The following is a 26,707-nucleotide window of genomic DNA, read 5'->3' on the forward strand; positions in this document are numbered from 1 at the left end:
GAAAGCAACTCCATTTGTAATAGCCCCACAAAAAATAAAATACCTAGGAATTAACTTAACTAAAGAAGTGAAGGACCTCTATGATGAAAACTTTAAAATCTTGAAAAAGGAAATCAACACAGAACTTAAAAAATGGCAAAACCTCCCATGCTCCTGGATTGGAAAGATTAACATTGTGAAAATGGCAATACTTCCCAAGGCTATCTACAAATTCAACGCAATACCTATCAAAATTCCACCCTCATTCTTCAAGGAAATAGAAGAGGCAATCCAAAAATTCATATGGAACAATAAAAGACCCCGAATAGCAAAAACGCTCCTCAACGGAAAGAACACTGCTGGAGGAATATCAATACCAAATTTCAAACTCTACTATAAAGCCATAGTAATCAAAACAGCTTGGTATTGGCATAAGAACAGACCTCAGGACCAATGGAATAGAATTGAAAACCCAGAAATGAACCTACAGACCTATAGCCATCTAATCTTCGATAAGGGAGCTAAAACAATAGAATGGAAGACAGACAGCCTCTTCAGTAAATGGTGCTGGCAAAACTGGTTAACTACATGTAGAAAACTAAACCTAGATCCTTATATATCACCCTGCACCAGAATCAACTCCAAATGGATCAAAGACCTTGAACTCAAAGCAGACACTCTGAAAACATTACAGGATGGAATAGGAGAAACCCTGGGTCTCCTAGGCTCAGGCCGAAATTTTCTGAATAGAGACCCGGAAACACAACAAATCAAAGAAAGGTTGGACAAATGGGATTGTATAAGGTTGCAGAGCTTCTGCAGGGCAAATGACATAGCTAGCAAGATCAATAGAAAGCCCACGGACTGGGAGAAGATCTTTACTAGCCATACAACGGACAAGGGTCTCATATCTAAAATATACTTGGAACTCAAAAAATTAAACCACCCAACAACAAATCCTCAAAGAAACAACTGCCCAATAAGTAAGTGGGCGAAAGACCTAAAGAGAAGCTTCTCTGAAGAAGAAAGAAGGATGGCCAATAGACACATGAAGAAATGTTCAACATCCCTAGCCATAAAAGAAATGCAAATCAAAACAACATTGAGATATCACCTCACTCCAGTTAGAACAGCAAAAATCAAGAACTCTAACAACAACAGATGCTGGAGGGGATGTGGACAGAAAGGAACCTTACTTCATTGTTGGTGGGAATGTAAACTTGTTCAACCACTTTGGAAAGCAGTATGGAGGTTCCTCAAAAGACTCCATATAGAGCTCCCCAATGACCCAGCAATCCCACTTTTGGGCATTTACCCAAATGACCACAAACAAGGCCACACTAAAGCTACCAGCACAACTATGTTTATTGCAGCATTATTTACCATAGCTAAGATATGGAACCAACCCAGATGCCCCTCAGTAGATGAATGGATCAAGAAGATGTGGTATATATACACAATGGAATTCTATGCCTCCATCAGAAAGAATGACATTGCCCCATTTGTTAGGAAATGGAAAGGCTTGGAAAAAATTATATTAAGTGAAGTAAGCCAGGCCCAAAGAAACATAGGTCCCATGGTTTCCCTTATTTGCAATATCTAGTATAGGTATGAGTCAAGCGGAAAAAGTCAGAGAATGTGATGTTAGGAAAACGAACCCTCAAATATGTATTTTAATGTTTTTGTTTCATTCATGCATGTGTTTCTAACGCATTTATAATATTATTTCTTTGTTGCTTTGTATGTCCCTCCCCCACAGTGTAACCCCTGCTTTCACTATATTTGATGTCAGTATAACATGTGGAGGAGACGGGGACAAACAAGTCGTTTAAGGATTCAGGTGGACCTGTTGCAACAATGAGAAGTACAAAATGTCATGTCAAAACCAGCTTTACAATGTCGGTGGGGGGGAGGGAGGGGGGGTATGATTGGGTGGGGGGGAGGGGGGAGGCTGGGAAGGGAGGTGAAGGGTAAACAAAGGAGGAGGCTGCAATGCTTGGTAAGAAATGTATGCATTTTCCTGCCCATGTAATTGTAACCCCTCTGTACAGTATGTTTTCAAATAAAATAAAATAAAATAAAAAAAATATATATATATTTTTTTCCAATATAAGTCTTTCCATTTCCTAACTAATGGGATGATGTCATTCTTTCTGATGGAGGCATAGAATTCATATATGTTTATTTACAGACAAACACACACACACATATATATATGCGCCACATTTTCTTGATCCATTCATCTACTGAGGGCCATCTGGGTTGGTTCCATATCTTAGCTATAATGCTGCAATAAACATAGTTGTGCTGGTAGCCTTAGTATGACCTTATTTGTGATCGTTTGGGTAAATGCCCACTCACTGTAACAATGAGATGTACAAAATACTATGTTACTATGTTGAAAATGAACTTTAGAACTTTGGCAGGGGTGGGGGCTGGGGGGCAATAGTTGTGGAGGTGGGAGGGAAGGATGGAGGGGAAAAACAAAGGAAGAGGCAACAATACTCAATAGGAAGTGTACTCATCACCTTGCTCAGGTAAATGTAACCTCTCTGTACAGCATTTTTACTAGTGCAGTCTAGTAACAAGTTCATCAAGGGCATTCTTCATTTCTGACCCAGTGCTTTTGACCTCTTGATTCTTTCTTATAATCTCCACATCTCTCCTAATGCTTCTATATGTACATTATTTACTTTTTGTTTTGAAACCAACTGTCATACTAATTATAATTAAAAAAAATCTGACTTAACAATCCCAACATTTTTGCCATTCTGATACCTGTTCAGTCTGTTTTTTGCCATTTGGTATGCTTTATAATTTTCTCTGATAGACAATTATGCTGTACTGGGTAAAAGGCATGATAGTAATCAACACTTTATGAAGCAGCGGTCGTCTGTGGAGGGGAGGAGAGCACTATAAACTAATATGAGTTGGTCTTAGTCTTTTTGTGAGCTTGTGCTAGAAGACTGAGGGAGTTTTACTGATACTATGGATACCAGACAGAGCTCTTAGAGGTGACCTTTATAACATTGTGTGTAAGGCCTTGCTAAGACTGGATCCCCGAACTCAGAGTTTGGGTGCTTTGAGCTTTGAGTTTTTTTGCTTAAGTCCAGAACTCTACCGCTTGAGCTACAGCTCTACTTTTGGATTTTTGGAGGTTAATTAGAGATAAGGCTGTCTTTGAACTACAACCCTTTGTCTCAGCATCCTGAGTAGCTAGGATAATAGATGTGAGCCACCAGCACCCAGCCACTCTGGAGCTTTTTAACTATCAGACTTGTCTTCTGTACTGAGCCTCCAGAAACTGTAACTGTTCAGTTCTTCCCATTTCAGTAATGGTTCCTATGGAGTTTTCTGCTTGTGAGCTTCTGTTGTATTTTTTTTGGTATTTCCCTATTTGTTCAATTTTCGGTGTAGGACACTGTACTATGACCTTATTTTTCAGGGTGATATAGAGAAAGGTTGAGGGTTTTTTTTGTTGTTGTTCAGGGTTTTACTTGTTGGGACAAAGTGCCAGTTCAGAAACCTGAAGTGTTGGGAAAGCTAGCATGTACTTAGCGAGTGAGTGGCATTTGTCAGCTACAGAAGAGCATCAGTGCCTGGGAACTCCAATTTAAGTCAGGTGCCCCTTAGTTTTGAGCATTTTTCTCTACAAGGTACTTTATCCTCTTTGTATGATAGAGTAGTTCTTCGAAGAGAAGTTATTTTCCAGAAGAGGAAACCAAGGCTTAAAAGAAGTAAGTTATCATCCCAAATGTTGTTGGCTTTAAAACAATGAGCCATTATAATAGTCAATGTACAGATGTGAAAATGGAACTAGGAAACTTGAAGAGGCAGGTGAGGCTGGGGTTGGTGACGGTGGAGGGAGGACAGAAAGATGGAGAGAGTACCTCCGATCAAGATGCATGGTACACATAGATGAGCATGTCTCACTGAGGCCCCTTTGTACAAGTTTGAAGATAACAGCGTATGCTGTTTCTGTGACAGGTATTGTATTTTGTGACAGGCATTATAAATATTACACAGAGCAGGCACGCATGACAACACGAAGTGTCACGCACCCCTGAAGAATGTGACCCAAATATGTTAACACTCAAAGGGCTTCCTCAAGGACCAAGTTGGTCTCAATGGTGCATGAGTAGAGATTGCCCCCAGACAGAGGTGATGTCAAGGGGAGAGACCAGAGAACGCAGCAAGCTGGAAGTACTCTAACAGGCTTGCTCAGGCTGCAGCATCTGGTGTATTTGAATGTCTAGCAAGCAGGATTAAGAAAGCAATATAAGCGTTAGAGTTGGATTTGTAGTTTTCCAAGTGTCTCATTCAATTCTGACATAAGAAACCCAAAAGGTGTGTGTGTGTGCATGTGTGTTGGTTGTGGGGCTTGAACTCTGGGCCTGGGCTCTGTCCCTCAGTTCTTCAGCTAAAGGCAAGTGCTCTAACACTTGAGCCACAGTGCCACTTTTGGTTTTCTGGTGGTTAATTGGAGATAAGAGTCTCATGGAGGGGCTGGGAAGGTGGCTCACTGGTAAAGCGCTTGCCTTGCATGCCTGAGGCCCTGGGTTCGATTCCCAGCCCCACATAAGCAAAAAGAAAAAAGCCGGAAGTGGCGCTGTGGCTCAAGTGGTAGAGTGCTAGCCTTGAGCTGAAGAGCTGAGGGACAGTGCCCAGGCCCAGAGTTCAGGCCCCACGACTAGACCCCCCCCCCCCAAAAAAAAAATGAGTCTCATGGACCTTCCTGCCTGGGCTGGCTTTGAACCATGATCTTCAAATCTCAGCCTCTTGTGTAGCTAGGATTGCAGGTGTGAGCCACTGGCGCCCGGCCCCAAAAGGGTTTTGATCAGTGGCATGTAATGACTGGATTTGCTTTCACAAAGATCATTTTGAGGAATGAGAAGACTGGTGCTGGGAGTCTGGGTAGTCGACTCTGAGGTCCCAGGGAGGGAGGCAGAGGCTGCGGGCTAAGGCAGGGGTATAGGAAGGAAACTGACTAGACTCCTGATCAGATTAATGCAGGGAAGCAGAGCAAGTAGAGAGGCTAGGAAGACATCCATGTTTCTGGCTTGGGCAGCTGGGAGGATGGTGGTATCATTCACAGAAATAGAGGAAACAGAAGGAAGAACAGATTTTGTGGGGGAAGATGGCAGCTTGGTTTTGGATGTGTTGAGTTTGAGCTGCACTTGAGAAATTCAGCCAGTGCTATTTAGTAGGTAGGCATGTGCAACAGCAGCTTACTAAAGAACTCTAAGTGAAGCCAAAATCATGGCTGTGATTGAGCTTCTCAAAGAAGAATGTGTACAGTGAGGCGAGAGAGGCCATGACTAGAATGCTAGCGGGGGAGCCTGTATTTGAACGATGGGAGTTCAACAGGGAAATCAAGAGTGAGTGAACTGAGAAGTAGGAGAATACATTCATGGAGAAGCTGTAGCTTGTGGTTAACAGCAGGAGTTTGGTGCCAGGGGCTAGCCTGGCACTCATTAAATCTTCTCCTTTATTAGGCACTAGTGATGTTCCATTTTCCAGCACCCTTGAATATTGGAAGAGCTTGTGACTAAGGGTGCATTGAAGGCAACATGAAGTTCATGCACAAATAGGAAGAGTACATTTTCCTCAAGCTCTTCTCCTTTTTATCACCCATGATTTCTTAAGAGGTCATTTGCAAAAGAACCCCTGAAGGAAAGCATTTGGGTTTGGCTTTTATTTATGACCTCAGACCAGTCTATCCTATCTTTCCTAATGACGGCGCTGAAGTTACGCCTCTGGGTTTGAACCCTGGCACTATCTTGAGCATCACAGGCTTACCTCTTGTCAGCTGTGAGACCTTGAAGTTACTGCCTACTGTCTCTTTGCCTGTTTCCTCAACCATAAAACTGAGGTTATCATGATATAGCTGTTTGAGGATTATTATTATCTAATAAACATGAAGTACTAAGACCAGTAAAGACTCTAGAAATGCTAGAAACGAATGGAGAGAAGAATGTCAATAATGGCAGATGGATTAAGTGAGCTGTGGCCTGTTGGTCCAACCCATCCTGCTATATTTTTTGATCTTTTTTTTGTGTGTACGTTTTTTTTTTATTGTAAACACATTGTACAGAGGGGTTACAGTTACATGAGCAAGGTAATGAGTACATTTCTTATTGAGCATTGTTGCCTCCTTCTTTGTTTTCCACCTACCATCCCTTCCCTTCCACCTCCACAACTACACCCCCCCCTCAAAGTTGTAAAGTGTTTTGTACATAGTGTTTTGTACAGCTCATTGTTATAATGGGTCAACCTGTATCTTTATTTAAGGATTTTGTTTTTTCCCTTCCCCTTCCTGAATTAGAGAAGTGTATATACAAGATGCAGGGCACCAGAATCAAATACAGTGAAAACAGGGGTTATACTGTAGGGGAGGATCATACAAAGAAACAAAAAAAGCTCACATGGTATATTATAAATACGTGAGAAACAATAGCAAGAAAGAAAAAAGATATCTGTGTCCCTATTTTGGGGTTCATTTCACTTAACATCATCTTATCTGGTGATATGTACATAGCCTTTGGCCTTTTCTGCTTGTCCTACACATGTACTAGTTATTGCAAATAATGGAAATCATGACATCTATGTTTCTTTGGGCCTGGCTTATTTCACTTAATATGATTTTTCCAAGTCTTTCCATTTCCTTACAAATGGGGCAATGTCATTCTTTCTGATGGTCCCTCAATCTTCTTGATTCTCCCCTCTTCTCCTCTTCATTTGTTTACAGCTTTCCCCTTGACCCCAACCCACCCCTTTCAAGTAACCTGTTCCTGGTGTTTATTTTGTTGAACTTTGACTTTGCCTTTCTAATTTTTTTTTTGGTTGATGGTGGAGCTTGAACTCTGGACCTGGGTGGTGTCCCTCAGCTCTTCAGCTCAAGGCGAGCACTCTACCACTTGAGCCACAACACCACTTCCCTGACTTTGGCTTTCTTCTTCTTTTTTTAATTTTCCAATGTTTATTTTTGTATTTATGAACTACCCAGTATTGTGTTGAAACAACCTAAACACTATCACATCAAATAAAGAACTATCTATGCAAGGAAAAATGTTTTTTCTTGATAAAGACTCACCATACTTACTCCATACACAAATCAATTATCATTGAGATGGAAAAGAGAGGCAAAAATAACTTGACTAATACTCAAGTTATATTTAAGGTTTTCCCACAATCAAACTGTAATTTTTTTCAAAATGTAATATTTTATCCAGAATATTAATTTACTACATATCTCAAGAGATTCATTAGGGTACTCAAACAAATAGATTCTCAAAGTGACAAGTTTAGGAAAATCCATCACCCTAAGGCATTTTTTCCCCCTTAGCTTTCTTTTCTTATTTTGTATGTTTGTTTGTTTTTTTTTTGGGTCCAGTCGTGGGGCCTGAACTCTAGGCCTGAGCGCTGTCCCTCAGCTCTTCAGCTCAAGGCTAGCACTCTACCACTTGAGCCACAGCACCACTTCCGGCTTTTTTCTTTTTGCTTATGTGGTGCTGAGGAATCGAACCCAGGGCCTCATGTATGCAAAGCAAGCGCTCTACCACTGAGCCACCTTCCCAGCCCTGTATTTTTTTTTATTGTAAAAATGCTGTACAGAGGGGTTACAGTTACATAAGCAAGATAATGTGTACATTTCCTATTGAGCATTGTTGCCTCCTCCTTTGTTTTCCCCCTACCATCCCTTCCCTCCTTACCTCTACAACTACCCCCTCCCCCCACCGAAGTTGTAAAGTTTGTTTTCAACATAGTGTTTTGTGCATCTCCTGCTACAGTTTTACACAGCCTCTCAGCTGAAAAAGCCTGACATATTAAGGTGCTTGAAATAAATCACACGAAAATTATATTGTGTTATGCATTGTTTTTCTGGAACAAGTTCATTTGTTTCGCAGTTTGATTACTTGCCATGGAAACTATATGGCTTGCAAAGCCTAAAATCTTTATTAATGATTTAATGTAGAAGTTTGGTGACTTTTACAATGTCCAAATAAGTCCAGGTTAAAAAAGATAAAATGAAAAGTGTTAACTGGAATTAAGAGGCTTTGATTTCCAGAGGCTTTGATGATGGCTTTTTTGGAATGGTGAAAGTAGAAGCTAGATTTTGATGCCAGGAGGATGAAAGTTTGTCATTATTGTCTTTGCATTGTTGTCTCCTTCTTTCCTTCCTTCCTTCCTTCTTTCCTTCCTTCCTTCCTCTCTCCCTCCCTCCCATCCTTCCTTTCTTCCCTCCTCCTCTTTTTTTTCTCTTCCTCCTTCTTTTTTTGTGCTGATACCAGGGCCTGGGTTCTGTCCCTTAGCTTTTTCACTCAAAGCTAGTGTTTTATCACCTGAGTAATGGTTCCATTTTCAGCATCTTTTTTTGTCAGTCATGGGCCTGAACTCTGGGCCTGGGCGCTGTCCCTCAGCTCTTCAGCTCAAGGCTAGCGCTCTACCACTTGAGCCACAGCACTACTTCTTGTTTTCTGAGTGGTTTATTGGATATAAGAAGCTCATAGCCTTCCCTGCCCAGGCTGGCTTTGAACTGTGATCCTCAGATCTCAGCCCCTTGAGTAGCTAGAATTACAAGCGTGAGCTACCACACCCAGCTTAGCATTGTTTTGTGCATGTGTGTGTGTGTGTGTGTGTGTGTGTGTGTATGTGTGTAGTTAATTGGAAATAAGTTCACAGACCTTCCGTCTCAAGCAGGCTTTGAACTGTGATCCTCAGATCTCAGCCTTCTGAGTAGCTAGGCATGAGCCAGCTATCTTCTCATTCTATAACATGATAGTTGTGTAGTGTTGGGAAATCATTTACGTTCTATAAACCCAAGTTTCCTCACTTTGTAAGTTAGGACTTAACACAGCTGCTTTCTTAAGGTATTGTAAAGATTAGCAATACTGTATGTAAATCACACCTGATGCTCAGTATGGTAAATGCAAGCTGTTGTTTCATTTGATCTGCTGCCATTGAATTCACTATTCCTTTATCAGTAATATTTTGTTGTAATATTTTATTTCTGTTTTCCAAGCTCTGATGTTTTATACCACATTTTACTTTTGCTCAAATCTTACATCTTCAATGAGATCATCTCATTTAGTATTGGTTATTCTATTTAATATGGTGGTCTGTTCCGTCTCCCAATATTCCTACCCCCACCTCATCCTGTTCTACTTTTCCTTTTCTCATAGAATTTAGCATCTCTGGACAATCTGGAGAATTTGATAATTTATTATGTTCTTTACTAAGACGAAAGCTCCATAAAATAAGTATCCTTACCTGTTTAATATAATTGTACATTCCAAAGATCCTAATAGCAGTCTGCAATTAATATTGATTTTAATAAAAATTCAGTTGAATATTTTATTTGTGACAATAGCTTCTGTGCTTTGAAAGTCTAGCTCTCCACCCTTTCTTTCTCTTTGTCCCTTTCATTATTTCCTATATTTGTTTGATGGTTTCTTCCCTTTATTTCTTTGAGTATTTAAAATATTGCTATATTAAGATATCTTTCAGGTTTCTCTATTTCTAGTTTCTTGGGTTGTAAAACATCTTATTTGTTGCAGCTCATTTTCTTTTTGTACAGTGTAAAGCTTTTGATACAAATTGTACATGATTGTTAGACATTCGCTTCTACTGAGGCTTTTAGAACCAGCGGTTAAGAAGGCTCCAAAAACTGTGTCACTGAATGGCATGTTTGTGGTAGTTAGGCTGGGAGGCATTGTAGTGTGGGTATGAGGGAATATGTCCTAAGATCGTGTCCCCACAGTGAAACTACTTGTGGAATGTTGGGCAAATTACTCTTGCCATCTTAATTATTCTGTCTGTGAAGTAGAAATAATAATTGTGAAAGGTTGAGAAAAATGAATGGGAGGATCAATGTAAGAAAATTTGTTAGCATAATGTTTTCCACGTAGTGAGGGCTTCCTAAATAGCAAAATTATCACAAATATCCATTATTGTATTTGTGGTCAGATCTGTTTGCTACTTGTAACAACTATTAGCTTGGCTTTCAGCCATTGCTGAGGAGCACTGCTGAAAAGAGTTAAGAAAATTTCAGGTATTATCTGTTCCTCCTCCTCCTCCTCCTCCTCCTCCTCCTCCTCCTCCTCCTCCTCTTCCTCCTTCTTTTAAAATTTAATTAGAGAGTTGGATCATTTGCCAACTATTTCGAATCATTAAAATAGCAGTCGGCGAGTTCTTCTGTGGAGAGGAACATGACCCAGAAAAATGTCTTTGGTATTTTTTTAACCAAAATACATTTAACTTCTTGGCTATGCTTCTCTTGGTCATCATTCCCACATGAATGTTAGAAACAGAAAAAGGTGCTTGAACCTGTAGTCCATGCTCAGTACATAGTCTTAGTTCATTACTGGGAAAAGATAGAGATACAGACATGTTCTTACGCAAGAATATCGTATGTCTATTTCAAGTAATTCTATTTCCCTCATTTTTAGGGTGCACTGGGGCTTGAACTCAGGGCCTTGTTGGGTTGGCATTCTATCATTTGAGCCATATCTTCATCCCTGATGCTGGTTATTTTGGAGATGGAGTCTAGTAATTTTTTTTTTTTTTTTTGGCCTGGGCTGGCCATGAATCTCAGTCTTTCAGATCTAGCCTTCTAAGTAGCTAGGATTACAAACCTGAGCCACTGGGACCTGGCTTATCACAGGTACATTTTGACCACAAACCTTTCCTTTACTAGCTGATGTTTTGGATCTGTGGATAAGGGACGGCTAAAGAGTGAAAGAAAATTGTAGACCACTATTACTTACCATGAAGTTGTTTGTTAAGATTTCACAAAGTGGGTATTTCGAATTGGTATACATCTACAAAGGCTAAAATTCAAAACATTCAAAAGAACTATATTTAGAAGACAGTTACCTGATCTTCATAATCAGATCCTGCATCAATGATCTCTCCAGCATCCAATACCATGGAAGGATCAAGGTCAGCTGAACCTAAGTTTAAGAAAGATAATATTAAGTTGACAGAGACTATGTTTCTAAAGCAAGCAACTTCTTGTTAGTTGACATATTGTGCCATTAAATTGTTAAACATATACTCTTCTCGTTTTCTGGTACTGTGTCTGGACTGGAGACTGAAGATGCAGACAACTTGGACTGTTTTCCCCACCCCCAAGGAAACCTCACCCCTGGAAGAGAGCCATTTGTCATTAAGAATCAGAATCCCAAAGGAGCAAGCTACCAATTCTGAGTAGTTAATGGAGATAGTTGTGGATTGGTGGGAGAAGGGTCTTCACAATCTATGATCTTGAACATTGACAGTGACTATGAGTTCCTCAGGAGGAGAGAACTTCAGGATGTACACCGGTATCTGAGATAGAAGAAATGCCATATACAGAGTGGGAGAAGGGCAAGGGGTTTCTGGGATTAAGAAGTGCTGAGTTTGCCCACTTCAACACCCGAGTTTTCCCTTAAGCCTTTGGGTCTCTTTAGACCCCAATGGTGAGAAAAATTAGCTTAAGTTAATGTATTAATAGCCTGTTTCTTCTAGACATGTCAGATTGCATTAAATTACCCAGAGGAATCCCTAAGGCTCAAACTTAAATAGTAATTTTCACAATGGTACTCCAGAAGTACAGGTGATTTGTAGATTTCATTTAATAACTCCTTCTTAGTGGAAAATATACATCACTTAACCTAGCTAGCAAGATGCAGTTCAGTGCTGCTCATAAAAAGCTATACACTCTGGGAAATAATAAACATTTTACTATAAACCTGGCTTTGCCAAATAATCCAAACCATCCAGCATTTCAAGTATGAACATGTCTGCAGATGCACCTCTCCTTCTCCTCCTCTTTTTTTTTGGCCAGTTTTGAGGCTTAAACTCAGGGCCTCGGCACTGTTCCTGAGCTCAAGCCACATTTTCACTTCCACTTTTTTGGTAGTTAAGTGGAGACAAGAGTCTCAGGGACTTTCCTGCCCCAGGCTTCCAATGGTAATCTCAGATCTCAGCCTCCTGAGTAGTGAGGATTAAAGGTGTGAGCCAAAGGCACCGATTCTTCTTTCTCTTTGGAGACAATGTTTCACTATGTTGCCCAAGCTGGCCACAAACTTGAAATCTTCCTCTGTCAGACTTCTGGTCTCATAGTTGTATGCTGTGATGCGTGGCTTCTTCTTTTCTTTTACCATTGCTCTCTCTGCTATTTGTCTGACAAATTGACTAAGCACTAGCTACTAGCCATTACCAAACTGATTTAGTTACACTGTTGTTTGTTGTGCTTACATTTAATTTCTTTTTAAGGATTATAAAGTTTTCCAATATGGAGACACTTGAATCATCACACCATCAGGGAAACTGATTTTTAAACTAGTTATTTTTAAAATTAGTAGGATTCCTTATGATTTTCTACCTTTGTGCTTTGGCATTTTTCAAGTAAAGATTTTTTCCAAGTATATATCAGGGCCAAAAAATTTGATTCTCTCAGAGCCTAGTCTGAAAGCCAGTTTATGTTCATATGTTATTAGCCAATGAAAATGTTGAATAAATTGTATATTTTCCATTCTATGTTCTATATATCATTCTATGTTCAATATCTCATAGAATTTCATTTCCTCATTTTGAAAAAGAGGAAAATGAAGTGCAAAGATGTTCAATACTTTGGTTGGGATCCTGCAGAAGTTGCATGAGAACAAAGAGCCCAGAGTTCCTAGTTCCCTTCTCAACACACAGTTCAAGTGCAAAGCAGGAGTGATTCAGATGGTTTTACGAATACTGCCTCTCACTACAGTATTGTACCAGCCAGGACCTGGAGGGGCTTGCTGCCCATTCTGCAGTCTGAGAAAATGAAGAACAATGCATGATTTATGATGAAGTGGTTTACAACAAGGCTGTGAAAATGGAAAAATCAGAAGAGGAATAAAAGACGCTCTTTCAAGTCAATTAAAACTTGTGTTTCTTTCTAGGCAGTTACTACTGATAGCAGCACTAAAGGGAATACAAATTTTATTAGTGTCCATCACCTTGTCAATGGACACTACTCACCACTGATCAGTGTGATGGGTGTGTGAACAAATGTTATCCTCACCTCAGCTTTACCTAGAGCAACTCCTGCGGAGTGAGCACATGATATGAACGCACAATCTTATTAAACATACAGCTGCTCTTAGTTCCTGTGTCATTCTTATTTTAATTGGAAATTATTCTGTCAATTGTTTTCAAGAAGTACAATGTAAAGGGCTTTTAAGCAATCCAGTTAACAGATACTACATATTAATATTTGAAAGTAGAACACATTTACTAAAAAAACTATTTTCGGTGATGGGAGAATGAAAGGATTTTTGTTTGAAATAAGCCTCTTGCTTATAAGGAAGAAGAGATTGGCTTTTCTAATCAAGGGCTTTTAACAGAAATTTCATTGTATCATCACGGATAGAATATCTTGACACATTGTTGCTCCTGGCAACAGTAGGAAATAGACAAAGGATGCCAGTATCAGCTTGGATAATAATTGAATGGCTTTAATTTTCTTTTAGAACTGGTTGCTTGGCTTTAATAATAGTCCAAAGGTTGGCCAGTAAAACTGGGAGGTAAACAGATATATGTACACATTTTTGCTTTATCTCAGTGGAAAAAAATTAACACAACTGCAATGGTCTCATTTCTCACAAGACACAATGAAACCAGATCATTTGGGAAAAGTAAGAGTGTAGCTTCCATTTCTTCCTATTTTGATTTTCTCAGTTTCTTTTCAGATTTAAAAATATCCTTTTTATAGACAACGAAGAAAGGTCTGAGCCGACATGCAGCATTCCACAGGGTACACTGAGCATCCTTAGATTCAGATGTAGTATGATTTTCAGAACTATACTTCTCAGGTTGTCTCATTCAATTTAAGTAGGAACGTGAGACAAGTTGTCTTTTAAAGGTACCCAAGACTATTCCTTGTGTTCAGAGGCAATGTTAGCTATGTTTTTTTCCTCTTAGTGGATCTTCAATCAAAAGTGTAAGGATGATCTATCTTCCTTTGAGTGCTGGTACAGAGCTCAGGGGGTGTCAGCAAGGAAAGAGGCACCACACATGCTCTGTTCTCTCTGCATGGGGGCAAAGACTGTGTACCTGTGATTGTGTTAGATGAGTGGCCCAGTAGAAGTGCCATCTGCTGTGAGATTCACACTGGGTATAACACATCACACACACACACACACCCCATATGCATGTAGCAGGCACAACTTATCCTCATAAAGTCGTCTACTCTAATAGAGAGAATAGATTCCTCACAGATAATCCTGGACCTAATGATGTAATAATTACAATTGTGAAAAATATTCATGAAGGAAAAGTACAGGTACCATGCAAGGGCCTAATTAAGTTGGGAACCATGTCTGAGGATGCCTCCTTGAGAAATCTTTAGACTGAGAAACAAAGGAGGATATAGCCAAGGAAGGCTGAGACTGTGGAGAGAAGAGGATGCACTGGGGACTAGAAGAGGAGGTGTACAGGGCCAGAGGCAGGAAGGCATTGGAAGCACAGGATGCCACTATAAGAGATGGGCTGCAGTAACAGGCCATCGGTGGGGAAGCTGAATGTTCTGGACTTTTGGCTCTGTTCTGGACATGGGTGCCCTGCCTATAGAAAAGTTTGTTTTGATGGTTTGTACTGTTTTCTCAGGGAAGCAAAATGGTCAGATTGCTTTCTAGGAGGATTTCCAGGACAGCATGAGGATTCAGTGCTCCCATGAATGAGGACTGCCAAGGCCTTTGATGAGCCTGGCAGGAACAGGGAAGAAGGTGCCTATGGCCACGGTATCTTTGAGAAAGATGAGTGTGGGGTACAAGGACAAGGACATTTTTTCCTGGCTTTCTGGAGAAGGTAAGGTGAAAGAAGGAGATGGAAAGGCATTCTTAAGGAGGTGATGTGAGAGCTGAGATGTGGAGAGACTGCAGAGGAGAGGGAAGGGACAAAACCTGGGGATGACAACTCACAGAGCAGCGGCTGAAGACGTGACTTGTTCATTGGGTGACTCACTAGCATTTGGAAGCCAAGAGACTTCACCTACAAAGGCAGATTTCTGTATGCTCTCCGCACAGAGGAGGACCCAGAAACATAGGCCCAGTTGAATCATGGCTGTGTCCTGTAGGGGGAGGCAAAATAATACCTCTGTCTGCTTGACCTCTGTTCTCCAGTCTCAATCTACTCATAGAGGTCTGTGATCTATAGAATAGGCTTATTTTAAGGTTGGAATGGACCCCAGCCCTAGGGATCAGGGTAAGAGAGAGCTTGCAGAAGTAGAGGCTGTTAAGTATAGACTCCTGTGTTTAGACGCCTGGAGCTGGAGAGTCAGGCGCTGTGCCCTTTACCACATCTGCCCCCAGGGGCTCACCAAAACCATTGCACTACCGTGAGACTAGGGTAACTCAGAGGAAGGCCGCTTACCAGTTTTTGTAAAGAAGTGGCAGTCAAATGTTTATTGCAGCCTTATGTACCACAGCTAAGCTATGGAACCAACCCAGATGCCCCTCAGTAGATGAATGATCAAGAAAATGTGGTATATATACACAATGGAATTCTGTGCCTCCATCAGAAAGAATGGCATTGCTCCATTTGTTAGGAAATGGAAAGGCTTGGAAAAAATTATATTAAGTGAAGTAAGCCAAGCCCAAAGAAACATAGGTCCCATGTTTTCCCTTATATGCAATAACTAGTATATGTCTGAGTCAAGCAGAAAAGATCAGATAAGTTGATGTTAGGGAAATGAACCCTAAGATATGTATTCAAATGTTTTTTTCTTTCATGTGATTGTTTCTAACACATTTATAAGATGATTTCTTTGTTGCTTTGTATGTCCTTCCCCCATGGTATAACCCCTGCTTTCACTGTATTTGATGTCAGTATAATTTGTGGAGGGGAAGGGGAAAAACAAATCGTTTAAATAGGGATACAGGTGGACCCGTTGCAACAATGAGATGTACAAGTCGTTATGTCGAAAAATGAACTTTACAGCTTTGGTGGGGGTGGGAGGAGGATTGGGTGGAGGGGCGGGAGGAGGCTGGGAAGGGATGGGAAGGGTAAACAAAGGAGGAGGCTACAATGCTTAATAAGAAATGTACTCATTACCTTGCCCATGTAATTGTAATCCCTCTGTACAGTATTTTCACAATTAAAGAAAAAAAAAAAAGAAGTGGCATTCAATCAGCTCCCCACTGCAGTAGCAAGCTGAGGACATTTACCAGGCATTTGTTACGTTAAAATATGTTCCAAATAGAATTCAGTAAGCCCACCCCCTATTTGTTATTTATAATACATTTTGACCATGTTTTGTCAAAACAAAAATGTTAAAGGAAAATTCAAAACTACAAATTTGAAATCCCCCACTCCCACATTATTACCTGGTTCAGTGGAATCATAGAGGCCCTCTGTCAGTCCTGCTTTGTTGTTAGTTGTGCTTAAATTGTTGGGTGGGTGGGGAGCCAGTGGTTTACTTCTGTAATATTAGCCACTATGGAGGCTGAGATCTTAGTATGTCACTTTCAGGCCAGCCCAGATGGGAAGGTCCATGAGACACTTATTTCCAATTAACCACAAGAAAGCTGGAGCTATGGCTCAAATAGTAGAGTGATAGCCTTGGGCAAGACAAAGCTTAGGGGACAAAGCCACACACACAGACACAGACACAGACACAGACACAGACACAGACACAGACACACACACACACACACACACACACACACACACACACACACACACATTGTTGTATGATCTGCCTAGTGAGTGTTTTTCCCTGCCCTTAGTTTGGTTGAGAATATGCCCCTTAAAAAACAAATAGTGTGCCAGAAGTAAAGTAAAAGTGAATGTGCTTAGCTGAAGAAACGAAGTAAAATTTGAGTTTTGTTGAAAGGGGGCATTATTTTAACAAAATTTGGCTGCATTATGGGAAAATGAATCTAGCACCTGTAATATAGCACTAAACTCTATGCATCTGAGCATGGATAGTTTTCCATCAATGGTAGTCTCCTTGGAATCACCATTTCCATTATACTTATAGCTACCGTGGGTCGATTTTTAAAATTTTTTTTATTGTGAAAATACCGAACAATTACATGAGCAAGGTAATGAGTACATTTCTTATCAAGCACTGTTGTCTCCTCCTTTGCTTTTCCCCTACCATCCCTGCCCTTCCATCTCCAGGACTACACTTCCCCCCCACCCCTGGCTAAGTTGTAAAGTTCATTTTTTGACATAGGTCTTGTACATTTCATTATTGCAATGGATCCACCTGTATCCCTATTTAAACTATTTTTTCCCTTCCCCTCCCCAAATTATACCAACATCAAATACAGTGAAAACAGGGGTTATATCGTGGGGGAGCAACAAAAAAAATCACCTATTAAGGGTCTATTGTGTTAACTAAAAATATAGGCACAGCATTTTTTAAAAATTTTTTTAAAAAAATTTATTTTTTTATTATTGTGAAATACCATACAGAGGGGTTACAATTACATGGGCAAGATAGTGAGTACATTTCTTATCAAGCATTGTTGCCTCCTCCTTTGTTTCCCCATACCATTCCTTCCCCTCTCCACCCCTCCCCACCCCCCTACCACCCCCCACACCACCCCCCACCCTGCCAAAATTGTAAAATTCGTTTTTTGACATAACATCTTGTACATCTCATTGTTGTAATGTGTCCACCTGTAACCTTATTTAAACGATTTGTTTTTTCCCTTCCTCTCCACAAATTATATCAACATCAAATACAGTGAAAGCAGGGTTTATACCCTGGGGGAGGTACATACAAAGCAACAAAGAAATTATCGTATAAATATGTTGGATACAATTGCAAGAAAGAAAACAAAAACATCTAAATCCTTATCTTGGGGTTCATTTTGCCTAACATCAACCTGTCTGACAGTTTCTGTTTGTCTCAGACATATACTAGTTATTACAAATAAGGGAAACCATGTGACCTATGTTTCTTGGGACCTGGCTTACTTCACTTAATATAATTTTTTCCAAGTCTTTCTATTTCCTAACAAATAGGGCAATGTAATTCTTTTTGATGGAGGCATAGAATTCCATATACCACATTTTCTTGATCATTCATCTACTGAAGGGTATTTAGGTTGGTTCCATATCTTAGCTATGGTAAATAATACTGTAATAAACATAGTTGTGCTGGTAGCTTTAGTGTGGTCTTGTTTGTGATCATTCAGGTAAATGCCCAAAAGTGGGATTGCTGGGTCATAGGGGAGCTATCTATGTGGAGTCTTTTGAGGAACCTCCATACTACTTTCTAAAGTGGTTGAACAAGTTTACACTCCCACCAATAATGTAGTAAGGTTCCCTTCTGTCCACATCCCCTCCAGCATCTGCCATTATTAGAGTTCTTGATTATAGCCATTCTAACTGGGGTGAGGTGGTATCTCAATGTTGTTTTGATTTGCATTTCTTGTATGGCTAGGGAAGCTGAGCATTTCTTCATGTGTCTATTGGCCATCTTTCTTTCCTCTTCAGAGAAGTTTCTCTGTAAGTCTTTAGCCCACTTATTTATTGGGCAGTTGTTTCTTTGAGGATTTGTTGTTGGGGGATTTAATTTTTTGAGTTCCAGGTATATTTTAGATATGAGACCCTTGTCCGTTGTATGGCTAGTGAAGATCTTCTCCTAATATGTGGGCTTTCTATTGATCTTGCTAGCTATATCCTTTGCCATGCAGAAGCTATGCAATTTCATGCAATCCCATTTGTCCAACCTTTCTTTGATTCGTTGTTTCTGGGTCTCTATTAAGAAAATTTCGGCCTGTAGACACAGCATTTCTTTAGGCCAGCAATAGTCTTGATTACATGTCTTGATTTTATGTGGTTTCAATGTGTCTTTCCTGCAATAGATCCACTTTTTGTAAATATCACTGGAAAATGAAGCAAGGAGTCTGTTGGACGTCATGCCTTTGGTCTGTCCAGGAAGACTACCATCTTGCCCTTCTTATAAATCCATAATTTCTTATAAATCCATAAGTTTCCCCTTTCTTTTAAAATTATTATCCTTAAGTAGTTGTAAAAAGGAGTTGTCAATAACTAGTATGTGTCTGAGACAAGCAGAAAAGGTCAGATAAGATGATACTTCTAACATATTTATCAGGCAACACATGATTTTTTTTTTTGTTGTTGCTTTGTACGTCCCTCCCCCATGGTATAACCCCTGTTTTCACTGTATTTGATATTGGTATAATTTGGGGAGGGGAAGGGAAAAAACAAATTATTTAAATAGGGATACAGGTTGACCCATTGCAACAATGAGATGTGCAAGAGGCTATATCAAAAACAAACTTTACAATTTAGGCAGGGGTGGGGGGGAGGGTGGTTGCAGAGATGGGAGGGAAGGGATGGTAGGAGAAAAACAAAGGAGGAGACAACAATGCTTGATAAGAAATGTACTCATTACCTTGCTCATGTAACCCCTCCTTTGTATAGTATTTTCACAATAAAAAACTTAATTTTTTTTAAAAAAAGGAGTTGCCATTTAACAGTTCTTAGAAACGACTCTTAGGTTGCTTCCCACAGTGGTTTAAAATTTTAAACGTTTAGCCATTTTCTTTCTAGCCTGGAACTTTTTGTCTTTTGCCTTTTCCTGTCATAACTTGGAAAAAAAAAGTCAAGATGAACACCAAGATTTGAAGAGAAAGCTGAATGTATGTGGTTATTGCTGTGGTCTGCACCAAGTTCAGAGGTAAAAGTTCTATTTAGAGTGCCTGCATCAGTATATGCAATGACAGGCCGGGCTGCAGATCCAGAGCTCCTGCGTGCACCATACTGGGGGCCTCAGCCAATGGGGATGGCTCTGAACCCCAATGGGGATGGCTCCGAACCCCAATGGAGTTGTATTTCTCTGAAAGTGAAAAGTGGGGGCCACAGAAGAGGCTGATATAGAGGAGAATGTGAAGGTGCTGTGAAGCACTCTGTGCTAATTGACCTAGTGGCAGAAGGCAGTGCTCCCAAGAGGACCAGAAATCCCCTATAGCAGGATCTCCAGGCTTGCACACACTACAGGGTGGAGAACCAAGGGGAGGGTGCTAAGGCACGGACTAGGATGAGACAGCCTGAAACAGGCTTGTAAGATGAATGTGTGTATACATATAGACCAAGCATGCTTATTCATTCCTGGCAGACAATAAGGTTGATGGATTGTTTTACACCATACCCAGGCTGACGCCTCCTCCAGAAGAGATGGGCAGGATTTAAGTCAAGGTGGGGTATGTGGCTTCAGATGCATGGGCCAACTACCGTGGACTCGAAGGTTGTTTGTACCCACTCATTCCTTTGTACACACTCTCCAGGGAGGCTCCAACTTGTACTTTTCTGGGGGTTTATGGAAAAGCCAGAAATGGTTGTTTCCAGGGTGGTGGTTTTCTTGAATAATAATAAAAAAAAAGATGTAGGCTGATGAAATGGCTCAGGGTAAAGAGAATGAAAAAGAGAGAATGTAGGTAAGCATTGCCTTCCTATTAACCTTACCCTAGGGTCTGATCAAGTGTCCTACAGACAAATTTCCAGCAGCCAGTCTCAGGAAGAGAAGGGGTAGGCTCACATAGGAGCTAAGGTGTGGAATAGGAATGGCTGTTTAGAAGATGTAAGAGGAGCAAGAGGAGGCTTTTCCACATAGCACAGGAACAGCCTGTACGAACTAGGGGGTTCTCAAGAAACCATAACTTTTAATCATTGCACCAATATGGGTCAGGCTAGATTTATTTCAAGTCCTGTGTTATTCTATGGCTGTCTGTTTCTACATGTGTAATGATAGGAAGAAAAGCATTAAATAATCACAAGGGACAGATTTACAGCCCTGCTTTTCTCTTTTGTTTAGGATCTTTATTTTTAAATCAGAAAGAGCAAGTGTGTGAGAACAGGGACGTGCTTTGAAGCCTGACAGCAGTTTGTTGCGCTTCACTCATTTATAAAAAGCCCAAGACATTTGGCTGGTGATCATGGTGTACCGGTGCTTGAAGGACACAGTGACTTACCTGCTGCTGCCTCTTTGTTTGGAAATAACTTGTTGTCAACTGCCATGCTGATGTCATAGAACACTTCATCCTCATTTCGGTCAGCGTCAAACTGGGGGAAATCAGGACAGACAAGTGTGGAACATGAGAAGAAATTAGCTAATTCTAAAATGTAACCATCTGTAATAAGTTAAAGCACTAGAGTCACAAACGAGGCATTTGAAGGTCTTTAAGCCTAGATTACACATTATGTAGGGAAGAATAAGGAATTTACTTATGATTAAGAAAAGTGTGGAACACACTTTTTTTCTCCTTTTTTTTGACAGTCCTGGGGCTTGAACTCAGGGCTTGGGCACTGTCCCTAAGCTTCTTTTTGCTAAAGACTAGTACTCTACCACTTGAGCTACGGCACTACTTCCAGCCTTTTCTGATTATGTGGTACTGAGGAATCAAACCCCGGGCTTCGTGCATGCTAGGCAAGCACTTTACCACTAAGCCACATTCCCAGCCCTGAACATTTTCTCATAAAGCAGGTTCTGAAGAAATTATGGAATTCACCCATTATTTTGGCTCAGTTTTTCTCATAACAAATGAAAATATAGTTACAAACAACATAGGGAGAATTTTTCTATTTTATTGTTAAAAAAGAAGAAAGATTAAAACAATTTCCAAACCATATTTAAGATCCTGTATTAGATACTACAGATACTATATTGAAGATGTAGTTACACAGATTCAGATGTAATGAAGATTATAGAACGAAATATATAGAAGTTAAAATTTATAAAATTTTGCAAAATTACAAAATGACATTATTAAATAAATAAATTGTGTGTTTACCAAATGGCTCAATAATTGAACATACATTCATGTCTGTTTTCAGTTTTAAAAAATAGCTTTCCTGAGTCATAGTCGATAAAGCAAACTGCAAGTATTTACAGAAAGTTTCGTCGTACATATATACACCTGGAAAACCATCTCTCTCTCTAGGTTGGTTATCAAGCACTGGCAACATGACCTTCTTGGGTGCTGGATATTTTGTATTCCTATCAACAGCTTTTGGACGGGTGAAGCTGGGGTTGAGGGGATTGCAGCAGCCTTCACACAGTCTGCTCTGCTTGGATTCTTGCAGACATTGTTAAAGCCACTTCACTCCCACGATCAGAGGATGCAATCCGATTTTTTTATTTTCTATCATTTGTGATGGGCATGAGACTCTTGTTCCTACTCTTTTAACTCATGTTATGTCCTGGGAACCCTGGGGAATATTCTAATTTAATATCACAACAGCAGCTATTGAATTGGCAGTTTTTTTTTAAACACAAACTGATGACATTCAGTATTAGAGAGGTTGTAGGCTTAGTAGAGGGAGAACTGGTTTTTAAATCATCAAATATTTTGTTGATTGTTTTGCACAAACCATATTATTCATCAGTAGTTATCCACTAGGAGTATTTCCTAGGAAACGTGTCTGATGGGAGACAGTTTTGGTAGCCACAGAGCAGAGGGTGGAAAAGTCACTAAATAACCTACATACAGTACACTGGGCAGTCTACTCACAACAAAGCATTATCCGACCTAAAAAGTCAACAGTGTCAAAGCTGGGAAGCCCCAGTTACACCATGCATTCTTAGCTCTAGGATTTCCAAACAGCATTTTGAAGCTAAAGTAGCATTTTTTCTTTTTAGAAAAAGATTTTAAGGTATAAGAATATCAGCTACTAATTTTAAACTACAAAGGGTAAGCCAGTGGCAAGTAGCTGTAATCTTGGTTACTTGGTAAGTGATGATGGAAGGATCAGTAGTTTGAGGCAAATTCCTGAAACTAACTAACTAATTAACTAAAATCCTAGCAGAAGAGATACTGCAGAATAGGTAAAAAGAGATAAGAGTTCCTACGAATAAAAATTTATTGCCTGGGAATGTGGCTTAATGGTAGAGTGCTTGTCTAGCATGCATGAAGCCCTGGGTTCAATTCCTCAGTACCACATAAGCAGAAAAAGCTGAAAGTGGCGCTGTGACTCAAGTGGTAGAACGCTAGCCTTGAGCAAAAGAAGCTCAAGGACAGTGCTCAGGTCCTGAGTTCAAGCCCAGGACTGGCCAAAAAAAATTATTTATGCTGGGTGTAGTAGCCTGGCCTGTAATCCTATTAGGGAGGTAGAAATTGAGACGAGGCCATCCTTAGTTTGAGACCCTCTTTCAAGTAACAAAATGGTGTATGTGATGACACATGGCTATGTTTGCAGCCTCTCAGGAACTATAATAGTAGAACTTCTATCTAGGGAGGCCCAGCCTAAAATAGAGATCCTACTAGAAAAAATAAGAGCGCAAGGGGCATGGCTCAAGTGGTAGACTGCTTGCCTAGAAAGAACAATGTCCTGACATCAAACCCAGTACTTCCAAAACATTTATTTACATCATTAGGGTCAGAAAAAGTTTCAGGGAGATAGAATTATGTGGCAATAGATCAGAAGATGTCTATAGTTGTTCCTAGCTCTGAAATTCTGAAGAAAAGATGGGTATTTTGTTTTTTAGGTGAGTGTAATTTGATGTCTGTCCTAAGAAAACCTTTTTTCTTATTTTGAGGGGAAAACTCATGAAGGACACGGTCAATACAATCTGTTTTATGTCATTTAATATAAGAGAGCTGCTGAGGTCAACTGGAAATTTCAAAATGAAATGTTTATTGATTTCCTTAGTTCACTCACAGCAATTTTAATCTGAATAACAAATGATGTTACAGCTTTCAAAAGCATACATAATATATCAAGATTAGGAGAGGAAATTATAGCCAAGGGAGAAAGTAGAATTTTGGGACATCTGAGGACGAAGAGACAATGAAGATTTGTACTTTTTTAAGTGGCAGAAACTAGTGTTGGTTTTCTTTTCTTTCGACTGTGGTTTTCAGAACTCAAGAAACTTCTCAAGTCTTCACCACAGAAACAAGGCTTCGACATATATTGTTTCTGGGGACCAGCAATGTTGGCCCACCAATTACCCAAATGGACTGCAAACTGGATCTCATCTTCAAGATTTCACCTTTGATTAAGCTTAGGTTTGTCGCTCACATTTTCTCGTTTTCATCAATTGAGGAAAAGGAAAGAAACGGGCTGTTATTAGTATCATTCCAGGTTTATATTTCCTATAAGTACTCTCTTAGCATCAAATAATCTTCTTGAAATTTTTACTTCTACCTTGTTTTATGTAGGAGATTTCAATTAAGCATACTTGCTTAATTTCCCTCCTTTCCTACTGAAGACCCCCTCAATATACAAATAACTGGCCTTCAAATGTTTTCTTTTATGTATTTAGTGGCATCTTTTTTTTTTAAAAGACAATCTGGCTAGTATTCTCTTTACAGTGATTTTTTTTCTCCAATGCAAATGTGAGATAACAGTAAAGTAGTAATATTTTAAAGACTCACAGTACCTGGAATGAATTCAATAATGGAGTAATGATTGCTTATACTGCTTTATAGTGCTTTATGTTTCTATAGCCTCATAAAAAAACTTGAAAGAGAGCCATGTGAAGCTCAAATGTATAATATTAGCTTTTGGGGCAGAGATCAAGAGATTATGGTTGAGGTCCATCTGGCCCTAAAACTTCATTGAGGCTGCATTTCAATCAGTGGCTAAGCAATCCAGTGAGCGCCTGTCATCCCAAGCTATATAGGAAGCACAAAAAATGGCTGGCTCAATGATGCACCAGGTATGATCCCAGTGGTAAAGGAAAGGGGGGAATGAATAAGAGGACCACAGTGCAGGGTAGCATAGGCATAAAGTAAAACCCTGTCTTGAGAATAACCAGCCAACAAAAGGGCTAGCATAGTGGCCCAAGTAGTAAAGTATCTACTCCTCAAGTGTGAAGACTTGAGTTGAAACTGTAGTACTGCCAAGAGTGGGCGAAGGAAGAAAATTTGAAAAAAGAACATTTAAGTGGGATAGTGGTGGGCTAGAGTTAGGGATAATTCTGTGAGAGGAACCAAAGCAACCTGTGTTTTGGTGAGAATTCCTGTGGTGCTGTCCTGCGGAACCATGCTCTGGGGAACGTATCATTTCTTAGCAGAATGAGATAAGGGAAGACATGAAAGAATACACATCTAAAATTAGAAGCAACTATGTGCAAGAGATGAACACAGACACATCAAAGCTGTGGATATCAGGCAAAAAACTTATTTTCTTTCCAGCCTTTTTATGTTCAGTCTTTCATTTGGTATTCAGACTATAGACAACATTGTTGAGGGCTGGGAATGTGGCTTAGTGGAAGAGTGCTTGCCTAGCATGCATGCAACCCTAGGTTTGATTCCTCAGTACCACATAAACAGAAAAATCAGAAGTGGCACTGTGGCTCAAGAGGTAGCATGCTAGCCTTGAGCACATAAAGCTCAGGGAAAGTGCCCAGGCCCTGAGTTCAAGCCCCAGGACTAGCAAAAACAAGAACAAAAACAAACAAACAAAATACATTGTTGGGAAAAGTCAACAACAATAAAGATATCCAAAGAAAACTGTTAAGGTTTTCTGAAATGTTTTAAGAAAATTGCTTTCCCCAAGTTTGAAGCTTTAAAAGAATGTAATGATGACTTTAATTTATTTTGGTGCAGAGAGAAATGAGGGCTAACTCACAATAATTTTCATTACTCATACAACATTAGCTCAGCACTCAACATCAGCACTCAACAGGACTCTAAAGAAAGTACCCGGTAGCATTAACCTGCATCCAGCCCCTGTTAATACAAGTTTATATAAGACATTCTAATCACTCAGTCTCTACAATTACACTATAAGAAAGGTTATTTGTTATCTTAATTTTAGAGGTGCAAAACAGCCTCTTGGCTAGGATGTAGTTCAGTGCTAGAACATTCACTTAGTGTGTGCAAGGCTCTGGATCAATCCCCAGAAAAAACGTGCATGCGTGTACACACACACACACACACACACACACACACACACACACACACCACACTAAATCAGAACTAAAAGTAAGCTTCCAAGACATGAAATAATTTGTTCACAGTCATGTAAGTGAGTGGATATGAGTCCATATTGCTCTTCAAGGCTAGCAATGTGAGTTACCAGCCCCACTGGGGCAACCTTAGATTTAGCTAGGCATTCAAAAAAATGAAGCAGGGCTCACAGGATAGACCCTGAAGAATCCTCACACACTAAGCTGGGCAAGGTCCGGTTATAATGTACTCAAATATTCTTTTTTGTATTTCACATTTGGGGGCCGTGGAAAGTGACTTTGTTTCTATGCATGATACTTATGCCATCTAGATGGCCATGGCTGTAGGCAGAAGAAACCTACAGACTGGCTAGAGCATCAGGAAGAGTAAGAGCAGGCCCACTGTAAGAGGCAGAATGTCCCAGCTCCCAACAGAGCTCTCTCTGTGGGTCTTCAGGCTAACGCTAACCATTTCCCAGGGAAACTGGTAACTCTTCATTGTCTACTGCTGACTCTAATTGCACCCCACAGCAACCTTCTAAAACTTCTTTCTGTGAACAACCCTACTTTTTAATGTGTTGACAGGACTGAGGTCATCCAGAATGGACTCTGTTTCTGTTCTCTTATTGCTGTTCAGTCCTTCACAGGATCCAAAGGAAGAATATATACATCTCCCTTCTAGGATACTTTCTAGGCAGAAGAATATAGGTCCAATATGGGTCCTTTTGTGGTTGTTATCCCGATTGCCTTAGCTGCCCCTCTTCACAGCCCAGCCACGACTTGGCTCTCCCAAGTGCCTTTAAGGGGAAAATACTACAGACCCCTTTTCCAGAACTCCTC

General features: G+C 40.1%; 1 protein-coding gene across 2 annotated transcripts in view; it reads right to left on the reverse strand.

Moving 5' to 3' along the window:
• Window positions 1-26,707, reverse strand: part of Ak5 (adenylate kinase 5) — a 265,916-nt gene that overhangs the window by 111,151 nt on the left and 128,058 nt on the right. For both annotated transcript variants that reach the window (XM_042685351.1, XM_042685340.1), the window contains exons 7-8: window positions 20,949-21,039; window positions 10,855-10,931 (exon numbers count right to left, since the gene is read on the reverse strand). In XM_042685351.1, the coding sequence (XP_042541285.1) occupies window positions 10,855-10,931; window positions 20,949-21,039 (168 nt within the window). The remainder of the gene's footprint in view (window positions 1-10,854; window positions 10,932-20,948; window positions 21,040-26,707) is intronic.

The sequence above is a fragment of the Dipodomys spectabilis genome, unplaced genomic scaffold (assembly GCF_019054845.1).
Source record: "Dipodomys spectabilis isolate Male_0828 unplaced genomic scaffold, ASM1905484v1 ptg000002l, whole genome shotgun sequence".
NCBI lineage: Eukaryota > Metazoa > Chordata > Mammalia > Rodentia > Heteromyidae > Dipodomys > Dipodomys spectabilis.